General features: G+C 42.4%; 1 protein-coding gene across 2 annotated transcripts in view; it reads left to right on the forward strand.

The window, feature by feature from the left end:
• The first annotated feature begins 6057 nt into the window (after window positions 1-6057).
• B4GALNT2 (beta-1,4-N-acetyl-galactosaminyltransferase 2 (SID blood group)) overlaps window positions 6058-22337 on the forward strand; it is a 32985-nt gene continuing 16705 nt past the window's right edge. Inside the window, exons 1-5 of one of the 2 annotated variants that reach the window (XM_083408407.1) lie at window positions 6058-6195; window positions 8783-8950; window positions 17708-17845; window positions 20850-20956; window positions 21726-21763. In XM_083408407.1, coding sequence (XP_083264533.1) covers window positions 8838-8950; window positions 17708-17845; window positions 20850-20956; window positions 21726-21763 — 396 coding nt within the window. In that variant the 5' untranslated portion in view covers window positions 6058-6195; window positions 8783-8837. Of the gene's footprint in view, window positions 6196-6318; window positions 6472-8782; window positions 8951-17707; window positions 17846-20849; window positions 20957-21725; window positions 21764-22337 lie in introns of those variants that run through there. The other variant, XM_083408406.1, reaches the window with a different exon arrangement.

Here is a 22337-nt window from a genome sequence, read left to right on the forward strand (position 1 = left end):
GGTCCTGGCAGGGGGTTGGATTGCTTCAGCCATTGTGGTCTCTCGATCTTTCTTTCTTTCTTTCTTTCTTTCTTTCTTTCTTTCTTTCTTTCTCTCTCTCTTTGTTCTGCAGAAATGAATTCTCCTGGGATGCTAGATTGTTCTCTGATGAAAATAGAGACAATCTATTCCGTTATTTATACCCCATCCATCTGGCTGGGTTATCCAAGCCACTCTGGGCAGCTCCCAACATATATAAAAACATAATAAAACATTCAACATTCAACAACAACAAAACCATTAAACAACCTCCCTATACAGGGCTGCCTTCAGATGTCTTCTAAAGGTTGTGTAGTTACACAACTCTGAGAGCTGGACTACAGCCCTCCTCATCCGTGACCATTGACTTCACTAGTTGGGAATGACATACCCTCCAACATTTCTCCAATGAAAATAGGAATGTCTTATTCCACCTGAGTAATTATTATTATGAGCAATTTCCCAACATATATAAAAGCGTATTAAAACATTTAAAAACTTCTCTATATCTATGGATATTTCGGAATATCCATAACTGCATGCTACACAAGCTGCACAAACAATTGTTAAATTAATTGGCCCAGTCCACATAGAGGGCATGTCCTCTGCAGCTGGCATAGGTTCTACCTGTCGTTTCAATGCCCGCTGTACTCCTTTTTCATTCCCCGCCCCCCAAAAGTTTATAGATATACTGTTCTGCAAGTCCGGAAGCACAGGCTGCGAAGGCTCAGTTAGTTCTGTTGCACTCAGTGCATGCCCAGAGGCTTCCTTTCATTGTACCATGCAGGCAACTCAACTTCGTGACTACATAGCACTTTTCCCTCAGCAAGGTGCTCTTGGGTATGTTCAGAGGCTTCCTGTTCTGGCACCACCCATGGCTAATGACTGATACCCGTGTCCGCTTTACTTTACCGCAAGACATACTTCTCATGGTATGGTGTTCTCGGAATCTCCCTGCCCTGGCACTCAGCAGGCTGGGATTTAGTGTGTGAAGCGTACAAATAAGTGGTTTGTACTCTTCAGACTTTCAATATATCTGCTCCATTTGACTTCACCCCCCCAGGCACACTCCTCCATCGCCAACAAATTAGACCAATTAATTCAGCAAGAATTGCTGTGGTTTCTTAAAGGGCAACACCCCAATTAGGCAAGCCGCAAATCTGTTAAGTCACCACCATAAGCAGTCAGGCAATACATCTCTACCTTGCCTGCAAAAAGAAGCTACACATTTACACAAGGAGTGTTGGTGGAGATGCTGTGGCACCATCTTGCATTTGTGTCTTAGTGATGCATGGATATATCCCTGAATCAGATCGTAATACCTCAAGGACCGCCTCTTTCCATATGAACCTACCCGGACCCTGAGATCATCTTCTGAGGCCCTCCTTCGTGTGCCTCCTCCTCGAGAGGTCCGGAGGATGGCAACAAAAGAACGGGGCCTTCTCTGCAGTGGCTCCCCGTCTGTGGAATGCTCTCCCCAAGGAAGTTCACCTGGTGCCTTCATTATACACCTTTAGGTGCCAAGCAAAAACGTTCCTTTTTAACCAGGTCTTTGGCTGACCTGATTTACATCCTATGCCCTTTTAAAATGTGGGGGTTTTGCGGGTGGGGCTATTGGGTTGTTGTTTTTCTTCTTATTATGTACAGTGGTAACATACGCTTCAGGTTACAGACTCTTCAGGTTACAGACTCCGCTAACCCAGAAATAGTACCTCGGGTTAAGAACTTTCTTCAGGATGAGAACAGAAATCGTGCAGCGGCGGCAGCGGGAGGCCCCATTGGCGAAAGTGGTGCTTCATGTTAAGAACAGTTTCAGGTTAAGAACGGACCTGTGGAACAAATTAAGTTCTTAATTCGAGGTACCACTGTATTTTGTGGTTTTTTATCTTGATTTTATTCTGTGAACCGCCCTGAGACCCCGGGGTATAGGACAGTTTATAAATCCAATAAATAATAAGAAAAGAATAATAATATATGCTGGGGGTGGTTGGCATCCATCTGTCTCAAGAGAAAATGGAGCGCACCTCTGCGGGTGAAGTCAAACTATTGGCGAATCACAGTGCCTGCAAAGACCAGTAACTCGGAACTGCTGCCTCCCACGTTGTTTCTGCTGTGTTAGCAGCACTGAAGTGAGCTTCCTGGGGCGCAAGCCTGGGCAGTGTGTATAGAGATGCTGGGCTGCCCAGATGACAAGGCCCACCTCTCGGCCTCGCTGATTTGGTCCAAAGAAAAGCAGAGCAATGCATTTGGCACCAGCTTGGCTGCAGGAGTTGCCGCAAGGAGGCGTACAAGGTGCCGTCCAACCATTTTAGGGAGTCCACTCTGGTTTTGTGTAGGGTTTACTCCTCGGCCTTTTTGTTATGTACTGAAGTTCTCACCCTGGGCCAGCAGGGGGATACTGTAGATCGTTCAGGTCCACATATGCAAATAAGGGATCAAAAGTGACGTTCAGTGATTGGATAGTTACAGAAAGTTGTTACAGTTACGTTGTACTGGAGCTCTATATATGCAGGCTGGCTGAACCCTTCAGTTCAGTTCTGTTCTGACCTGTGAATAAACAAGAGTTGTTTGGAGAATCGCTGTGTCGTCTGATATGTTCACCCACAACTTAACACTTTTCTTCTCCTGAAGATGCCCCACAAGGCAGAGGAGGTTTAGGACCCTAACCCTTCCCCTAGATGGACTGCATTCCCAGATTGACAAGTGTGTCACCATTACTCTTAGTGTCTGGGCAGAGTTAATAGTATTGTTCCTGATTGATGGAGACAGGTGCCATATCCCCATCTTTTCAAAGTTTCCTCCTTGTGTGCTTTTCTGCTGCCCTCCTGAGCTGGGTGTACATTGGATACTCTGGCTATTCAGTAGTGGTGTAGCAGGTACATAATGTTGCTCTCTTAGTTAACTGGAATTGAGGCCACTGATTATTATGGTGAATCCCAACCTTTGGACTCAAATGCCATTTAAAGGAGGTGGATGTTGCTTTGCAGATTAGACCAGGATCTTGTGGGAATGTTCAGGGAGGCAGGAGAGGATATATTGATTAATAATACCCTTCCTAACTTGTGTTTGCAAGTTCCTTTTCTTAGCAGAGTTTTACATTCCCCTTTTAAATGTACAGCAGACAGCTGGTTGCATTCTTGCTTAAGCCACTTCATATTAGATCCCTGGTAGTTCCCCCATATCCTCCTTAAAAAGAATAGACACGGCACAATCTTGTGTAAAGTATATAAAAGAAGTTTACTCACACATTCAGTTCACAGATGGATCTCTGAAGGCAGACTTAGTTACAGAGCATATACATGTGGAACTACCCCATATGGGGGTTAGTCCCAGTGACTGCAGACTAGCAGTCACTACAGCTCACGTGACGAAAGCAAGATGGAGAAGAGAGAGGGTGCTGCCTGTCTTGCCTTTTCGTTACCTGGGCAGGTAAGGTCACGCCCACCTCTAGTCACATGCTAAAGGAAGTTTGTCCCAGCCCAGGAGGAAACAGGAAGTTCCGACTGGCTGGACCAAACATCCCCTTGCATGTCCACTCTAGGAATGTTGTAGTTGCCTGCTATCTGTGTATCACATCCCACAGATCTTTCTGCAATTTACCCAACACTTTATTTAACTTCATTATCCACTTCTTCAGTGTTCTCTTATTTCCAATCCACGGTTGCTTTAACCAGATAACCCATTTATTGAGCATTTGTCCTTACTTGTTTGCAACAAAATTTGTAGGGATGTTAGATGAGGTCAGCTATTTATTGCACCTTCATTCTCATTTGTTTGCACAGTGATCGTACAATGTTGCGTCATAGAAGTGTTATCCCACACTTTCCAGTGCATTGCCCTTATCGCAAAAAGACCATTTTGTTTTCCTAAGAGGGAAACACATTCGCTGCATGACATCTACTTCATTTAGGTATAAAAAATATTTACATAATGGTACATTACTAAAAAATCAAAGTGGCTTACAACAGCAATGTTCATATAGGAAAAAAAGCCATATCAAAGTTTAAAATCAATGACCATCGACTAACTATTTTTTTTTTTTTTATATAATATTTTATTTTCCACATTCAATAAACAAAAAAAAGAACAAATCGACAAACACATCAAAAGGAAAAAAGCAAAGGAAAAACAATACATACATTATACAAAAACATAAAGAAAAATAAAAACGGTAAGAATAAAAGAGTTAAAAACAAATATTGTATCATTATATTCTTCAGCATTAACTTAGGTCTGCGACTTCCCCATGCCTTCCCACTCTGTATTCTAGGTCTTATATTCTGGTAGTAAACTCTTTCCCTCTGGCGTATCTTTGGTTCAGATTAATATTATTATCTTATTTATCCTTACATTTCCCTATGTCATATTAAATATACTTTCTTTAACATTGTCATTTTTATAATAACATTCTTTTACATTCAATCTGATAACCTCAAACGTTCGTAATTTTATAATGCTTCTGTAAATAGTCTTTAAATTTCCTCCAGTCTTCCTTCACCATCTCTTCTCCCTGGTCTCTGATTCTGCCGGTCATTTCTGCAAGTTCCATATAGTCGATGAGCTTCATTTGCCATTCTTCCAGCGTGGGTAGATCTTGCGTCTTCCAATATTGCGCGATGAGTATTCTTGCTGCTGTTGTAGCGTACATAAAAAAAGTTCTATCCTTCACTTGAACCTGTTGGTTTACCATACCCAGGAGAAAGGCTTCTGGGGTCTTTCTAAATGTGTATTTAAATATTTTTTTCAATTCATTATAAATCATTTCCCAGAAAACCTTAATCCTTGGGCACGTCCACCAAAGGTGAAAAAAGGTACCTTCTGCTTCTTTACATTTCCAGCATTTGTTATCAGGCATATGATACATTTTTGCAAGCTTGACTGGTGTCATGTACCACCTATATATCATTTTCATTATGTTCTCTCTTAAGGCATTACATGCCGTAAACTTTATTCCAGTGGTCCACAACCTTTCCCAGTCAGCAAACATTATGTTATGGCCAACGTCTTGAGCCCATTTAATCATAGCCGATTTCACTTCCTCATCCTGTGTGTTCCATTTCAGCAGCAAATTATACATTCTAGACAATATTTTTGTTTTAGGTTCTAATAGTTCTGTTTCCAATTTTGATTTTTCCACCTGGAAGCCAATTTTTCTGTCCATTTTAAATACCTCCATTATTTGATAATAATGAAGCCAATCTCGGACTTTACTTTTTAGTTTATCAAAACTCTGCAGTTTCAGTTTGTCACCATCCTGTTCTAAAATCTCCCAATACTTCGGCCAGACCATCGACTAACTATTAAGGCATTTTCTTAATTGCCCACATAAGCTTGGCAGCATAGAAAAGTTTTCAGCAGGTGTTTAAAGGTGAAAATGGACGGCACCTGCTGAATCTTCTACTTTTCTTTTTTAAATAACATAATAACAAGAAGAAACAACACCACCAACGAAAGGATAAGAAGAAAAATGAAAGAGAAAAGTTAAGGTAAGAAAGAAGTACATAAAATAGGTGGATGATAATACACCTTTCTGACTTCACTCCACCAGTGCTCATCATTTTTTCATTCAAGTTATTATTTACCATACATTGCAAATCATGTATCACTACATTATTTCTTGATATTATATTATCAAGACAACTTCACAAGCTTAGTCTAAACATAGCAGCATGTTATCTTTAGAGCAGTGTACTCATGTACTCTTCGAACCATAACCATTGTGACCTTAATTTCTGGTGTGCTTGATATCTTATTGCCGCCATTAATTTTGCCAATTCTATAAATTCTGTTAATTTATACAGCCATTCCTCTTTTGTGGGTATATAATTTCCTTTCCAGTTCTTTGCAAGGAGTAACCTGGCTGCTGCAGTTGCATAAAAGAATATTTTTTTCCTGTGGTATCTCATCTCCTACTATACTTAGAAACTGCTGAATCTTCATTGCACAACCTGAATTTGCCAATATGTGACTCAATCCCACCTGGAAACACCCTAAAAATACGTTTCTAGCTAGTGCAAGTAGAAAGGGAGGTCATATAGGGGGTTTCTTGCAGGCATCAGGTCAGCCAGTGTGAGAACAGGATGCAAGGCTAGAAGGGGGATTGGCCCGATCCGGCAGGCTCTTACAATGTTCTTACAGTGACCCAGAGGTGTTCAAGGCATTGGGTCACAACAAAAGGTAAAACTTCCGTGAGATTAGCTTGCAATGTGCATTATCTTAATAATGTTATTTGCCACACCTGTGGCTGGGTGGGGTTGGAGGCTCACATGTGCTTGGAGGCTACACCTCTGGGGCTGGAGGTGGAGCATGTTATTCTTCAGTAGGAGATGCAAGGATATCGTTCTGACTGACCTGTCTTAGTGGAGTTGAGAGGTCTATGCTTGGCTCTTCTCCAGTGGGGAGTTTTCTCAGAATGGAAGCGGGTTGTTTTCAGTTCCTCCAGAAGTTATGGAGGTGAGTGGCTTTTGAAATACTTATGTGGTGCTTGGGGTTCTTTATGCAAAAATAGAAGAAGAAGGAATAAGATGAAGGGCTCCAGATTCTTTCCAATACAAGCGGATTTTTACCTATGAGGAAATGCGACTTTTGCACTTACTTTGGAAGGCGCGTTGCCTCAAGCTCGAGTGATTCTTTGTGATGTTATGCTAGCCAAAATGCAGTGGTACCTCTGGTTAAGAACTTAATTCGTTCCAGAGGTCCGTTCTTAACCTGAAACTGTTCTTAACCTGAGGTACCACTTTAGCTAATGGGGCCTCCTGCTGCTGCCGCGCCACCGGAGCACGATTTCTGTTCTCATCCTGAAGCAAAGTTCTTAACCCGAGGTACTATTTCTGGGTTAGCAGAGTCTGTAACCTGAAGCGTCTGTAACCTGAAGTGTCTGTAACCTGAGGTACCACTGTAAACCCTTACTTTGAGACATTTTCTTAACTCACATTAGTTGGTGTCGCCATGTATATATTGTACGCTATCTGATTGTAAATTAAGATACAATTCAGTAGTGATATAAAAGTATTGTAATCATATTATTAGCCTACCGTGTTGCGTTTGGGTTGGGTTGTAATTTGTGTTGAATCGCCGAATGAGGAGGGGGTTGCTGTGGTGGGGCTATTTCTTAAGAGCTGCAACTCTCGCGAATTGAAGGTTGGTTGAAAACACAAAGTCCTGCGGATAATAATGATGCCCATTTGCCTGGAGACTTTTCTGCATACAGTCCCGTTTTCTTGGCATTTGAGACTTCAGCTGGGATTTGGAATTGCAGAGAATTTCAGGCGCTTGTTTTATGTGTTTAACTTTAAAACTGTTGGTTTTCCCGTGTGGGAGGTTTTATCAAACTCGGCGATACAAAATCACTTTCTGATATGCATAGAAGTTTCTTTTGAATGTTATCTTTGTTTTTCTCTGCATGTTAAACAAAGGCGAATGGCAAATATCTTTGACTTTGGTTGCATGTGGTGGGAGAGGTATGTGCCGCTTGTATAATGCATACACATAACGATCAGAAATTACGCATGTAAATAGATCCGAATTGCAATTTTTGCCACATGCAAGTAACCATTTTCTGGGTGTAAAAGAAAATGTTATTGTAACTGCTTGTAAAATTTAAAATGATCCCTTTTCCTGCTTTTATGAAGGTCACCCCAAGACATTTTGGAGCTAGAGGTGGGAAATAAAATATCAACTTCTCCTGCTAATTTAATATGGGGTTGTGCACAATAACTAAGAGGCACCCAGGGACATGGAATCAATGTAATACTCCTATTTGTATTTTCAAAGCATAGGGAATTTTCAGTTTTCGAAAGGGGAAATTGTAGGACAGCCGAACTTTAAGAAAGCCCTATGAACAAGGAAGAATTAATGCAGGCACAAGGGCTCACAACCCATAATAAGCGGGATGGTATGGATGAACCATAAGTAAAATTCCAAATGTGGAGATTGGAAATATTCTGAAATGCCAAGAGTAGTATTCTGAAATGTAAGACTCGCCCTCCCCCCAAAAAAGGTTTTGGAATTGGTATGATTATTCGCATACTGGCTTATAAGAACATACAAAGGATAAGTACCGTATTTTTCCCTCCATAAGACGCACCTAGTTTTTAGAGGAGGAAAACAAGAAAAAAAAAACATTCTGAATGAAACAGTGGATGTATGATTTTTGTGGTTCATGCTGTGGCCACAGACATGTGATTTGACGGTGAGTTTGGGGTGACCCAATGCAAAAATTCTGAGGATGCATGTGGATCCGTGCTTTGCTTTGTAACCAGGTTTTTGCACCATTGTGGCCCCCGCCCAGGCAGCCTCCTTTATCTCTAGCGTTCCTTATCTCTCTCCCCGATCGGCAGACGATCCACAGCTTTGTTTCAACACCCATTTCCCTCTTTCAAAAAAAAAAAAAAAAAAAGCATGATCTGCTTTTTGCCCCTGGGCAATTCAACTCCAGGGACCATGCATTCGCTCCATAAGATGCACAGACATTTCCCCTTACTTTTTAGGAAGAAAAAAGTGCGTCTAATGGAGTGAAAAAATACGGTATGTTGCAAGCTGCATTTTCTTATTTGCAGTGACAACTTCCCAGCTGTGACTGCTTACCTTTTAATCTGCAAAAAGGTAATTTACTGAATTTAAAGGAGTGAATTCTCAGGAGCCAAATTTATTACATTGTATGCACTGCAATGGCAAACAATATTGTTACCTTACAATAATATTTAGCTGAACAGTAAACACTGGGCTGGCTTGGAAACTGATCCTGTTTTCTGCTTTCTTACAGACTCAAGTACATCTGTGTGATAATCTTCAGTTTATGTGTTGTATTCTATGTCTCCATGATGAAAGGGCAGCTAACTGATATCAAACTGGGGTGGGATGAAACTCCATTGTCCTTGAAGCTTTTGCCAGAAGAAAAATACAAGTCCATGTTCTTGTTTGATGGAATTTGGTAAGCTCTGCAAACGAAATTTCTTATTTTTAAAGTTTTTTTCTTTCTTTTTTAAGGCATGAGACCAGGGAAATCCAACTCTCCCTCACTTCGGAATCCCAAATCTTTCAGTTTAAATGTTGCTTTTCGCTGTGTGATTAAGCCAATGTTGATGCTAGGCTATTCTCCACCCTAGTCAAGGCTAACTACTTGTGACCCCTGCTCAGTCCCCCCCCCTGCCCCCCGCTAACATCAGTTTTCAAATCAGGTGTCTTGTTAAGAAAAGAAAAGAAAAGAAAAGAAAAGAAAAGAAAAGAGAAAAGCACAAAACTTAAAACTGCTAAATTTATTTTGAATTGCAAGAATAAGTAATGCAACAATCTTTCATTATATTTCTCAAATGCAAAAGGAAATATTTCAGCACAGAGATAATTTTGAATAATCTTATGAATTGTGATGGTTTCTCTCTTTATCGGCCACAGCTCACTAGAAAAATGAATATATTTTAAAAAATAAGATTAAGATGTGACTAAGATTTAAAATTAGGTGCATTTTCACTGTTGGTTATGCAATGTATACGTAAATAATCAACTACAGTCTATTTCATATATGCAGAAAAAGACGATTCTAATTATTAATCACTTCAAAAATTATATTTTACTTTTTATATTTGGGAGAATTTCATCAGAAATTTATAAAATATGACAAAAACTACATACATAAAAAGAATTCTAATTGTGGATTACTTTTAAAATTATGATATTCTTCAAAATATGAAGTAAAATAACAGAAACGTATGAAATATAACAAAAACTAATCGGTATAAAACTGTACCCCTCAAAGGTCAGTACTGCAACCCTCTGAGTTCTATATCATAGGCACCAACCATGGATCAAACTGTTATATTTACTAGGTTAAAAAGGTAAAGGACCCCTGGATGGTTAAGTCCAGTCAAAGGTGACTATGGGGTTGCGATGCTCATCTCGCTTTCAGGCCAAGGGAGCTGGCGTTTGTCCACAGACAACTTTCTGGGTTGTGTGGCCAGCAGGACCAAACTGTTTCTAGTGCTGCAGTTGCTACTCAGAATGGTGGTCTGTGGGCAGGGACATCAACTGCTGGTCCCTGGTTATTTTACCACAACCCAGATTACATGGGATGCTTAAGGGTACCAGACCCTGCAGTTGGAGGGAGGTGGGGTTTGCTGGTCCACCACATCAGAAAGCTTGAGAAACACTGATTTACTGGAAAGGAGGACCACTTGCTTCAAACTTGCTTCAAAGCAATAAGCTGTTACACTTCTACAGTACAGTTAACAGCTTATTCCTTTGAAGCAAGTTTTCAGCCCATCACAAGTGCTTCATTCAGGCCTTCCTTTTGGTGTACAGTGACAGTCTGTTTGTTTAATACAGTGGACCCTCATGTTACGTACTGCTCTGTATATGTAATTTTCGAGTTGCGAAAGTGGCAAACCCAGAAGTGTTTTTTTTTCTGGGTTTTTCTCTCGCACATGCACAGAAGCGGCACTTCTGGTGACAGATTTTTCGGGGTGGGTTTAAGTTGTGGGTTGACATAGCAGACGACACAGAGATTTCTCCAAGTAGTTCTTTATAAGTAAGCTGGAACTGAACTGAACAGCAAACAGCTCAGCCGGCTTGCTTTTATAGGCAGCCGACTGTCAACATTGTAACAACAACACCCCAGGGTTTCCCACCTAAATTAACTTACGTGGACCTGAGTGAAAACTATATACACAATACCCCTGGTGGCCAGGGCGAGAACTTCAATACATAATACACACGGACCCCCCAAACGAATTAAATTTGTAACCAGAGGGTCCACTGTATAGTATACCCGAAGGAGCATCTCCACCCCCATCGTTCAGCCTGGACACTGAGGTCCAGCGCCGAGGGCCTTCTGGCGGTTCCCTCACTGCGAGAAGTGAGGTTGCAGGAAACCAGGCAGAGGGCCTTCTCGGTAGTAGCGCCCACCCTGTGGAACGCCCTCCCATCAGATGTTAAGGCAATAAGCAACTATCTGACTTTAGAAGACATCTGAAGGCAGCCCTGTTTAGGGAAGTTTTTAATGTTTGAAGTTTTATCATGTTTTAATATTCTGTTGGGAGCCCCCCAGAGTGGCTGGAGAAACCCAGCCAAATGGGCGGGATATAAATAATAATAATTTATTATTATTATTATTATTATTACTACTACTACTACTACTTGCTTCAGACTTGCTTCAAAGGAATAAGCTGTTACACTTCTACAGCGCAGTTAACAACTTATTCCTTTAAAGCAAGTTTTCAGCGAATCACAAGCACTGCAGGCCTTCCTTTTCCTCCTTGGTGACTGTCAGCTTGTTTGCTTTATTATTTTCAAACTTTATTAAGTCAAAACACAGCTCTGACTCTCAGCTTCTGCCTCCCAACTCCTAGCTTGCTCTCGGCTCACGTGGCCGCTGGCTTTTGCTCTTCTGACTTCCAGTCAGGTGAAGGAAGGACACTTCACAAGCTTCCAAAGAAACTTGCTTGACTAGTTCAGCAATGGAATTTTCCATTCGATTTTAACCATTGCAATATCCGGGACCCCAGGAATTGGAAGGGACTTTGGCATCATGCAAACACAGCAGTGTCATAAATTTGTCATTGACTTCCTTGTGAGGCAATCGTTTCTGGGTGATGAATAGGCATCTGATAAGCTCACTTTGCTGGTTGCTCCCTGGCACGTTAGGATTTTTATATCGGCTATCATAGAAGCATTTGGATCTTCTAAGTGACTCCTATGCTCTTGTTTTGGTATTAATATTTTATTGAAATAATGTCAATTATGAAGATATAAAGTGATACCAGGGGTGGGGGGCAGAGGGAGAAAAATAAGGAAAGAAAAAAGTACAAAAATGTATGGAAAGGAACAATATGCAAAAACGCAATGTAACGTACACCCATACATTCTTATATATGATGTTATTATCCTAGTACTTATGTAGATAATAATAGTCTACTACACTCTGTATAAACTCATTCCAAATGTTGTCGTATTTATCCAAAGCCGGCGTCTGTAAGCATAAGTCTGTTCATAAGTTCCGAGTGTTGTCATATAGACAGTATATTCCATATCTTTCTAACTGAGTTCGTCGTTTCCAGAGTCGCCTGGGATTTCAAATATTTTGATCCTAGTATTGTCCAACCAACTAAAGGTATATTCTAGCGTTGTCCATGTCAAAAAATTAAGACCAGCCATGGGTTTCCAATATTTAATACTTGGTATAGTTGTGTAGTTCCAAATTCTTGAATTTGTTACTGCATTCTCTGCAGGGATATTCTTGGTGTTGTTGAGCCCCAAAGACATTTCCTAAACAGGCACTTTATCTTTTGGAAATATGATCCGGATATAAAAACTAGAAGTCATTTCAGAATATAAATAAATCTGGGAATAATACTCATGCATTCACTCTTGCCCGAAGGGTAAAGTTCAATGACTCGCACCTATCAATCTCTGAAGAAACCTCTTTTATTAATTTATATTACCTGTGACTGTGTTATATCTCTTGGTATTAACATACCTATATATTTAATAGATTTGGAACAAATCCAGAATTTATGCCAAAATCTGATTACACATTCATTCAAGGAATAGCGACTCCTGTGCTGTTCTTGTTGTGATTGGGAATTCGTAAATATTGTTCGTGTATTTTTGTATACACTCAAAGCTGGTTTGGAAACCAGAGTTTTCAGTTCTATTCTGAGTTTGCTTTATTTATTTGTACTTCATTCAGTTTATTACAATTACATCATACCAGATGGGGAATGGGGATGTCTGGTGCCTAGTATCAGAAACAAAAGGGTTTTAATGGTTTTTATTGCACGGTTTTGTGTATTTATTGCTGCAATGCTCACCAGATGATGGACGTGGTTTGTGGCCCAGGGCAAGGCCCCACTGTCCTCCAGAAGCCCTGCCGCTCTGCTGGCCATTGCTCCACCCCCCTTGGCCATCGCGGTCCCTTCTGGGTTTCCGCCAAAACCCAATTTCAAATTGACCAATCCGCAGTGGCTGGTGGGGAGGGGCAGAGGAGCAGTCTGTGATTGAGCAGGCTTCTCAATAGTCCACTCCAAAGATTTAAAAAGGGGGCCAGAACCGACTCCAGTGGCGCAGTCAACCCTGGAGCATCATCACCCACTAGGCCCTCCCTCTAGAATCATAGAATCATAGAGTTGGAAGAGACCACAATGGCCATCGAGTCCAACCCCCTGCCAAGCAGGAAACACCATCAGAGCACTCCTGACATATGGTTGTCAAGCCTCTGCTTAAAGACCTCCAAAGAAGGAGACTCCACCACACTGCTTGGCAGCAAATTCCACTGTCGAACAGCTCTTACTGTCAGGAAGTTCTTCCTAATGTTTAGGTGGAATCTTCTTTCTTGTAGTTTGGATCCATTGCTCCGTGTCCGCTTCTCTGGAGCAGCAGAAAACAACCTTTCTCCCTCCTCTATGTGACATCCTTTTATATATTTGAACATAGCTATCATATCACCCCTTAACCTCCTCTTCTCCAGGCTAAACATGCCCAGCTCCCTTAGCCGTTCCTCATAAGGCATTGTTTCCAGGCCTTTGACCATTTTGGTTGCCCTCCTCTGGACACGTTCCAGTTTGTCAGTGTCCTTCTTGAACTGTGGTGCCCAGAACTGGACACAGTACTCCAGGTGAGGTCTGACCAGAGCAGAATACAGTGGCACTATTACTTCCCTTGATCTAGATGTTATACTCCTATTGATGCAACCCAGAATTGCATTGGCTTTTTTAGCTGCCGCGTCACACTGTTGGCTCATGTCAAGTTTGTGGTCAACCAAGACTCCTAGATCCTTTTCACATGTACTGCTCTCAAGCCAGGTGTCACCCATCTTGTATTTATGCCTCTCATTTTTTTTGCCCAAGTGCAATACTTTACATTTCTCCCTGTTAAAATTCATCTTGTTTGTTTTGGCCCAGTTCTCTAATCTGTCAAGGTCGTTTTGAAGTGTTATCCTGTCCTCTGGGGTGTTAGCCACTCCTCCCAGTTTGGTGTCATCTGCAAATTTGATTAGGATGCCCTTGAGTCCTTCATCCAAGTCGTTGATAAAGATGTTGAATAAGACCGGGCCCAAGACAGAACCCTGTGGCACCCACTAGTCACTCTTCTCCAGGATGAAGAGGAACCATTGATGAGCACCCTTTGGGTTCAGTCAGTCAGCCAGTTACAAATCCACTGAGTGGTAGCATAGTCAAGACCGCATTTTACCAGCTTCTTTACAATAATATCATGGGGCACCTTGTCAAATGACTTGCTGAAATCAAGGTAGGCTACATCCACTGCGTTCTCTTCATCTACCAGGCTTGTAATTCTGTCAAAAAATGAGATCAGGTTAGTCTGACATGACTTATTTTTCAGAAATCCATGCTGACTATTGGTGATCACAGCATTCCTTTCTCACAGACTGTTTGCTTAATGATCTGCTCCAGAATCCTCCCTGGTATTGATGTCAGACTGACTGGGCGGTAATTATTTGGGTCCTCTCTTTTCCCCTTTTTGAAAATAGGGACAACATTTGCCCTCCTCCAGTCTGCCGGGACTTCGCCTATTCTCCAGGAATTCTCAAAGATGACTGCCAGTGGTTCTGAGATCACATCTGCCAGTTCTTTTAATACTCTTGGATGCAGTTCATCTGGCCCTGGAGACTTGAATACATCTAAACTAGCCAAGTATTCTTGTACTATCTCCTTAGTTATTCTGGGTTGTGTTTCCTCTGCTGAATCATTTGCTCCAAATTCTTCAGGTCGGGCATTGTTTTCTTTATCGGAGAAGACTGAGGCAAAGAAGGCATTGAGGAGTTCAGCCCTTTCTGTGTCCCCTGTTTGCATTTCACCATCTTCTCTTCTGAGTGACCCCACTGTTTCTTTGTTCTTCCTTTTGCTAAGAACATACCCATAAAAGCCTTTTTTGTTGCTTTTAACCTCTCTAGCAAGCCTGAGTTCATTCTGTGCTTTAGCTTTTCTGACTTTGTGTCTACACATGCTGGCTATTTGTTTGAATTCCTCTTTGGTGGTTTCCCCCCTTTTCCATTTTTTGTACACATCCTTTTTTTAATCTTAACTCAAAGTTCTTTAGATAGCCACCCTGGCTTCCTTCCATGTTTCCGTCTCATTGGTATTGCCTGAAGTTGTGCTTTTACTATCTCCCTCTTAACAAACTCCCAGCCATCATGAACTCCCTTTCCTTTTAGTACTACTGTCCATGGGATCTCACCCAGCACTTCCCTAAGTTTTATGAAGTCGGCTTTCTTAAAGTCAAGAATTTGTACCCTTTCTAATTTGTACCCTTTCTAATTGTATGCTTTCTAATTTGTACCCTTTCTAATTGTACCCTTTCTTACAGGCTAACCTTTCTCCTTTCCGGGTACATGGGTGTTGCTACATTCGGTCGATGGTTGCTGTTTTTTCCGAACGGGGAAGGAATTTCCCCCGCTCTGCAGGTTTTGCCTTCCCCGTAGCAGTTGTCACAACTTTGGCGGTTTTAGGCCTTGGGCGGAAACCTTTAGTCCAACAATCGAAGGGGTGGTGTGGTGACTTTCTCCTTTTGCAGAGGCGATATCGGGGTTCCCCGTTAAAGGGGTCTTGAGGGGAGTCTCTGACCACAAATGCACAGCACTGGGCCATAGAATTTACCTCAGCAACGCGGAAGGGGGACCAGCTGTGTAAACGCACATTTTGCAGTGTCCCCATGTTCCCAACTCACCCTGTCTTGCCTCAGACCCCCAAACAGAGAGAACACAGCGAGGGGCTGAGAGGAATACACACCCAATGCCTAAGCCAAGGTTTCCTACATCTGAAATTTTTAATAAAGTTGTGGCCATTTTAATCCCAAATATATTGTCATGTGATTTCCTTGATCCGTGGTTTGGCTCCCAGAGGGTGGGTAGGACTGCGCCCTGGCACGCAAACTGCTTCAACATATTTTTATGCCACTGTGTGTATATTTTTTTAGAAAAGAACTTGTCATTTAAACTACAGTGATCCTGCCACTTGGCCTAATTTTCTGAACAAATGTGATAGCCATGTGCAACAAATTTTGGTGGACTTCCCCAAGATAATCATAAAAGAATATTCTCCATCTATCTTTTTACACAGAGAGTTGCCAGTGGAGAAACTATTAACGGCCAATAGTTTCAGTGTTCCCTGCCAATAAATGTGTGTTCTCTTTTTTTTTTTTTTAAATAATATTTATTAAATGTTTAATAGTTACAAAAAGAAAAAGAATAAAAAAGAAAAGAAACAATAAAAAATTTAACAGACAGTACATCAAAAAGAAAAAGAAAAAACAATGCCACAGAACAAGAAAAAACTAAAACATTTAAAAACACATCCAAATTTCATTTATCTTTCATATGCTTGTTTCCTCGACTTCCTCGCGCCTCCCTTTTTTGTATTCTAGTTCAAATTAGCTGGTTCAACAAATCCTTTCCCTCTTTCTCAATTTTTGTTCTATAATTTATCCTAACACAGTTTAACTTTAAATTTTCCACTTTAGCGCATTAACAATTAATTTTCGTATAATTCTTAATAACACTTCTGCTAAAACCATGAAACTTCATAAATGTGTGTTCTCTTTTTGTTGCAAACTGTGTTCTTGTAGCATTTCTGGAATGACTGCTCCCCACATCAAATGGGGGGCGCCTTTTGCGTGGTCGCGCACAGCCCCCCGGATCCCAGTGCGGCTCCTGGTAGTTCAGGCTGGCTTCATCCTCCCCAGGCTGGATACCTGGAGGTCTCCACCTACCTCAGCCAATCGCCCAGTCCCACCTGGGGAGGCGTTGCCAGGGAATCAGCCAGGTAAGGGGAGGGACCACCCTGCCCACACAACAGAAGGTGAATCCTAACTCCGAAGCATCAGTTGGCTCCAGAGCTTCTCCCACCCTGCCCTCCCTCAGTTAAGTCTTCTTTTGCAGGTTAACCTCTTCTCCACAGGTATGCAGGCGCTACTACGTCAGGGTCGCTGTTGAAGGGCCGGAAAGGAATTTTCCTGCATTGGCAGGTTTTGCCTTTCCCGTAGCAAAATGTCACAACTTTGGCGGTTTCAGGCCTTGGATGGAATCCTTTAGTCTATCTTCCGAAATGGAGGGGGGCGTGAAGCGGTGACCCACGCCCCCCCCCCTTGCGGCGGTGATCCCAGGGTTCCCCGTTAAAAGGGTCTTGAGGGGAGGCATTGGCCATACGCCGAGAGGTTGTCATTGCTCTCCCCTCCAATGGTGGCGAAACGGGGGGGGGGGGCTCTCTGCTTGAATATACGTTCTCCAGAGCCAGCCCAATCCCCACACATTCTGGATAACCCTGATGTCTCCCAGATCCACAGGTGGGGACTGGGAAGGATAAACGCCCTGTGTCTGAGCCAAGGTCTCCCTACATCTGAAATTTAATAAAGTTGTGGCCAATTTTAACCCCATAGCACATTGTCTTGAGTCATTATTCCACTCGGGGGTCGCCTGGGGTTGGGGGGACTCCACCTGTCCACGCAATATACAAATATGTATTTAATATAGGAACATTTTTCTTAAATTCTCTTTAAGTTTTATACTTTGTGGACAATTCCTTTTATTTTATACGATTTCAAGCATGGTTGGGTCTCCTTACAATGTAAGATGTTGTGCAGCTACTCACAAAAGGTAACTTTATTTTATATTAATGGCCCATAACTTTAATTATTTTTCTCTCCTTTCTCTCCTGCTTGCCCCTCTCCTCCCTGTCCAAAACAGGCTAGGACCAAAAAACCGCTGCGAGTGTGTCGGAGCCAAAAAGCTGACAGTCTATCAGTTGGGAAACTATATTGATAAGGATAAGCTTGCTGCTGTCACAGAAAGGCGCGAGAAGGAATTTGTGGATTATCAGCGAAGGTAATGTTAACTTACCCAGGTGAAACAGAACTGCATTTTCAAGAACTTTACAACGTAACTGGAAGGGTTGTGGTGGGTCATAAGGGTTATCTTCATGGATTTGACCAGGGATGGGGAACCTGTGTTCACCCGCCTCCCTGCTGAAATTATACTCTAGCTCCCATCAGCCCCAGCCAGCATGGTTGATGTTCTGGGATAGGGGCAATCACATCTGGAGTGTCACAGGTTCCCCATATCTGGATTAGGCAAAAAAAAAGTTGTTGCCTCCACATCAGATTTTTAGAGGACCATGCAGTACTTTCCCAAAAGCTCCAGTTCCTTGCAGTTATAATTAACTTGGTCTCCCATATAAATGCCACTTTCCCCAGCAGCAACAGCATCTTATTTGCGCACCCCGTTTCATTTTTTTAATTAATTAACTTTCTTTTGCAAATTTATAAAGAAAGAGAAAGCAGGAGAAGGGGGAAACAGGGAGAGGAAAAACCCACTGGTTTGCAATAATATATACAATTAGCATCTCTTCGTCCATCTTAGGTTACACATGTTGTTGTTGTTTAGTCGTTTAGTCATGTCCGACTCTTTGTGACCCCATGGACCAGAGCACACCAGGCACCCCTGTCTTCCACTGCCTCCCGCAGTTTGGTCAAACTCATGCTGGTAGCTTCGAGAACACTGTCCAACCATCTCGTCCTCTGTCGTCCCCTTCTCCTTGTGCCCTCCATCTTTCCCAGCATCAGGGTCTTTTCCAGGGAGTCTTCTCTTCTCATGAGGTGGCCAAAGTCTTGGAGCCTCAGCTTCAGGATCTGTCCTTCCAGTGAGCACTCAGGGCTGATTTCCTTAAGAATGGATACATTTGATCTTCTTGCAGTCCATGGGACTCTCAAGAGTCTCCTCCAGCACCATAATTCAAAAGTATCAATTCTTCGGCGATCAGCCTTCTTTATGGTCCAGCTCTCACTTCCGTACATTCCAGATGTACGGAAGTTACACATACAAACTGATATACGCCATCCAAATGTCTTTGTAGGTAGCCAAGTGAAATTGAGGTGGCTTGTGACAATGCTTTTTATAAACACCAATCCCCACAGCAGTGCGGGATTCCAAGGCTCTGGGCTCTCACTCCGGGTTCGTGTTTCCTTTGGAAATGAGGCACAGCGGAGACCGGGGTGTCTTTAGTATATATGGTTTATTTATACACATATACAACCTGAGCCTATAATGGAGGAGCTTATAGCGTTACACCCCAGGAGGGTTCCGTTTCTCCCATTCCTGCAGCCTTGAATTCCAACTGCTGCCCCCCCCCTCTTCAGCTTGCTGCGTTTACCAAAATGCACCATTTCACATTACAGAGAAACTGTAATCTTAAACCTCTACTATGACTGCTACTCACCTTTGTCTCTGCTAAATAACACAGAGTTCAGGGAGGAAGGGCCGCACCCCTTTGCCATCTTAGCTCATGGCTCTGCTGCCTGTCTTTGTTCCCTTCTAATGGCCCATTTTCTCCCAAGCAATTTCCTGGTAGGGGGCAGGAAACCTGGCCTGTGTTTTGACACTGTTAAATTCAGCACCTGGCAACCCGTCTTAATACTCCAAGCACTGGTTAACACCCAGTAGATCTAGCACTATTAGAGTGATGAATTTAGCCGTTGGGTGAGTCAAGGCACACGCAAACCCATAATAATATGTTCACATGTAGCAAGGGCATTTAGTTCTTCAGTCCATTGTGTAATAGGTGGCGAAGGTTTATCCTTCCAGGCCTGAAGTATTGAGTCTCTCTTGTGGAAAATGTGGCTGACAACTCCTGAGGCAAAGGTGTGTTAGTCATGAGGGACTGTGGGTGCTGTTGTGCTGGTTATAGGATTCCCAGAGAGATGTTGTGAGAACAGCATGTTGTATTAGCTGGAACATGGGCCACATTCACAATATATATTTCAAGCACTAATCATACCCTGCAATGAAAACAGGGACGTCCTTTTACTATTACTATTTTACTATTATTATTCCCCACCCATCTGACTGGGTTGCTCCAGCCGCTCTGGGCAGCTTCCAACATATATAAAAACACAATAAGACATTAAACAAATTTGAAGATACCCTATGCAGGGCTCCGTTCAGATGTCTTCTAAAGGTTGTCTAGTTACTTATCTCATTGACTCGAGGGTTGCATAACTCCATACCTTCCAACATTTTTTGGATGAAAATAGGAAAAACAGAGGGACATGGGTGGTGCTGTGGGTTAAACCACAGAGCCTAGGACTTGCCAATCAGAAGGTCGGCGGTTCGAATCCCCACGACGGGGTGAGCTCCCGTTGCTCGGTCCCTGCTCCTGCCAACCTAGCAGTTCGAAAGCACCTCAAAGTCTCTTGCCGATTATGCCACATTAACAGTTATGGCTCTCCCTCCCCCCACCCCCCAATTCTGAGAGCTGTAGTTCATTAAGGCTGCTGAGAGTAGTCAGGAGACCCCTGTTCCCCTCACAGAGCTACAATTCCCAGAGGGATTTTTTGGTCAAACCACTATGCCTGAGGAGAATTCTGGGGGGGGGGGGGGAATAACTCTTTGCGGCTGTTTACACATTTGCATATATTCTGTATCTCACGCACTCCCACCTCTGATTTGGAAAGTGGTGCCTGCATGTCGCTAAGCACAATAAATATGTAACCTGCCTTGCCTTGTGAAATACTGTGTTCTGTCGCATTTTCCCACAAATCGCCTTCAATCCAACTTGAGAAAAAGAATGGCCTGGCTGTGTTTTAAGTTGTCAGTTTCTACGCAGCCTTTGTTATGATCTATAGTTGGACCTAGTCGCTGTATTGTGATGTTGTTCAAGCCTGCAAGTTAATTATCCCAGAGAAAACGGAGCCAGTTGCTCTGCTCAAAGTGTGTATTTTGGGCAGGTGGGCTATTTTTTATTTTACTTTTAGAACAGTTTCCTTGCCTGTGATTCCCACACTCGCAACATGGCTTCTGAAGACTCAAGTCCTGTCTCTTTGCTTTGACTTAGGTATCCCTTCGAGACAAAAGATGTCCTTATTGCTCAGCCAAACACTCCTTTAAGCTATCCGATTCAAGGAGCTGAGGTGATGCCTTTGCACACCATGGTAATTCCAGGTATGTTAACAGATGTAGCTGAATAACATTTGGAAACATTAAACAGTTAATAAAGGTTATTGACCTAAGGCAGGGGTCAGCAAACTTTTTTTTTTGAGGGGAAAAATGGCACTTCCGGGGGGGGGAAATAATGATAAAAAAATTAACAAACAGAATCGCTAATCCACGGAACGTCCGTGGGCCGGATCCGGAGGGCAATTGGCCCGGATCTGGCCTGCGGACCGTAGTTAGCCAACCCCTGACCTAAGGCTTTAGCTGGTTCTGTACTGCAGAAATTCTAAGTTGACTAGTTGACATTTCACTTGGTATCAAGGAGACCACAGACAGGGCACCCATACCATGTGTGTCTGTGTTCCTTAATACAGAACAAACAGTTCCTTAATACTGAACAAGCAAACATGTCACACAAAGCCCTCTGTTTGGTGTTCGGTTTTAGGTCGTCTTGGCATCTAAGGAGCCTGTGATTGGCAAACTGAGGCAAGAGGGTGAAAAATTAGACAAGCAGTTCAAAGGTCACAGAAATGCTGGTGTTCACAAACTGAAACAATTTTATTTCCTTTCAAACTTTTGGACACAGTGGCCACTTTCCTTAAGAGTGCTTATAGCTTTTTGTCTTCTTAGCATGCTGGTTTGGGCTCAATTGTTTCTTTCTCGGGAGAGTATTGCAGCCAACTCCGTAAATAAAGCTTTGCTGGACTTGGTGGGGTGTGGGGAACGGAAAATTGGAAGAGTATTAATGGCAGACCTGTGGTTGCTTTTGTTCTTAAAGGGCTTGGTTTCCATGGAGCAAGTACAGAAAACCTCCAGGTAACTTTGTGTTCTCATTAATTATGTTTCATTGTATGCTCCCACTTTCTGAATTATCAGACAACACAGCTGAAAGAGTCAATGCATAACAACGGAATGGATAGCATGGTTGAGATTGTATCTGGTGACAAGCATGGGACATACAAAACTAGCAGTCCAAATCACAATACCAAATCAAATATCAAATATCAAGTAATCAACTTTCCAATTGTATAATTTTGGTGCCTCCCCCCCCCCCCCCGCATGCTAGAATTACAGGTTTGGTAAATTATTTTAATTCTGCTTCTAAAGTCTAATTTAATCCAGTTACATCCCAATCAAAATAATAATCCATGTTCTGCAAGTCAGGAATCTCAACTAGATCATCCATGACATGTTGTTGTTGTTTAGTTGTTTAGTTGTGTCTGACTCTTCAGGACACCATGGATCAGAGCACACCAGGCATTCCTGTCTTCCACTGCCTCCCACAGTTTGGTCAAACTCATGTTAGTAGCTTCGAGAACATTGTCCAACCATCTCATCCTCTGTCGTCCCCTTCTCCTTGTGCCCTCCATCTTTCCCAACATCAGGGTCT

The sequence above is a fragment of the Podarcis tiliguerta genome (assembly GCF_965153285.1).
Source record: "Podarcis tiliguerta genome assembly, chromosome: 13".
NCBI classification, from domain to species: domain Eukaryota; kingdom Metazoa; phylum Chordata; class Lepidosauria; order Squamata; family Lacertidae; genus Podarcis; species Podarcis tiliguerta.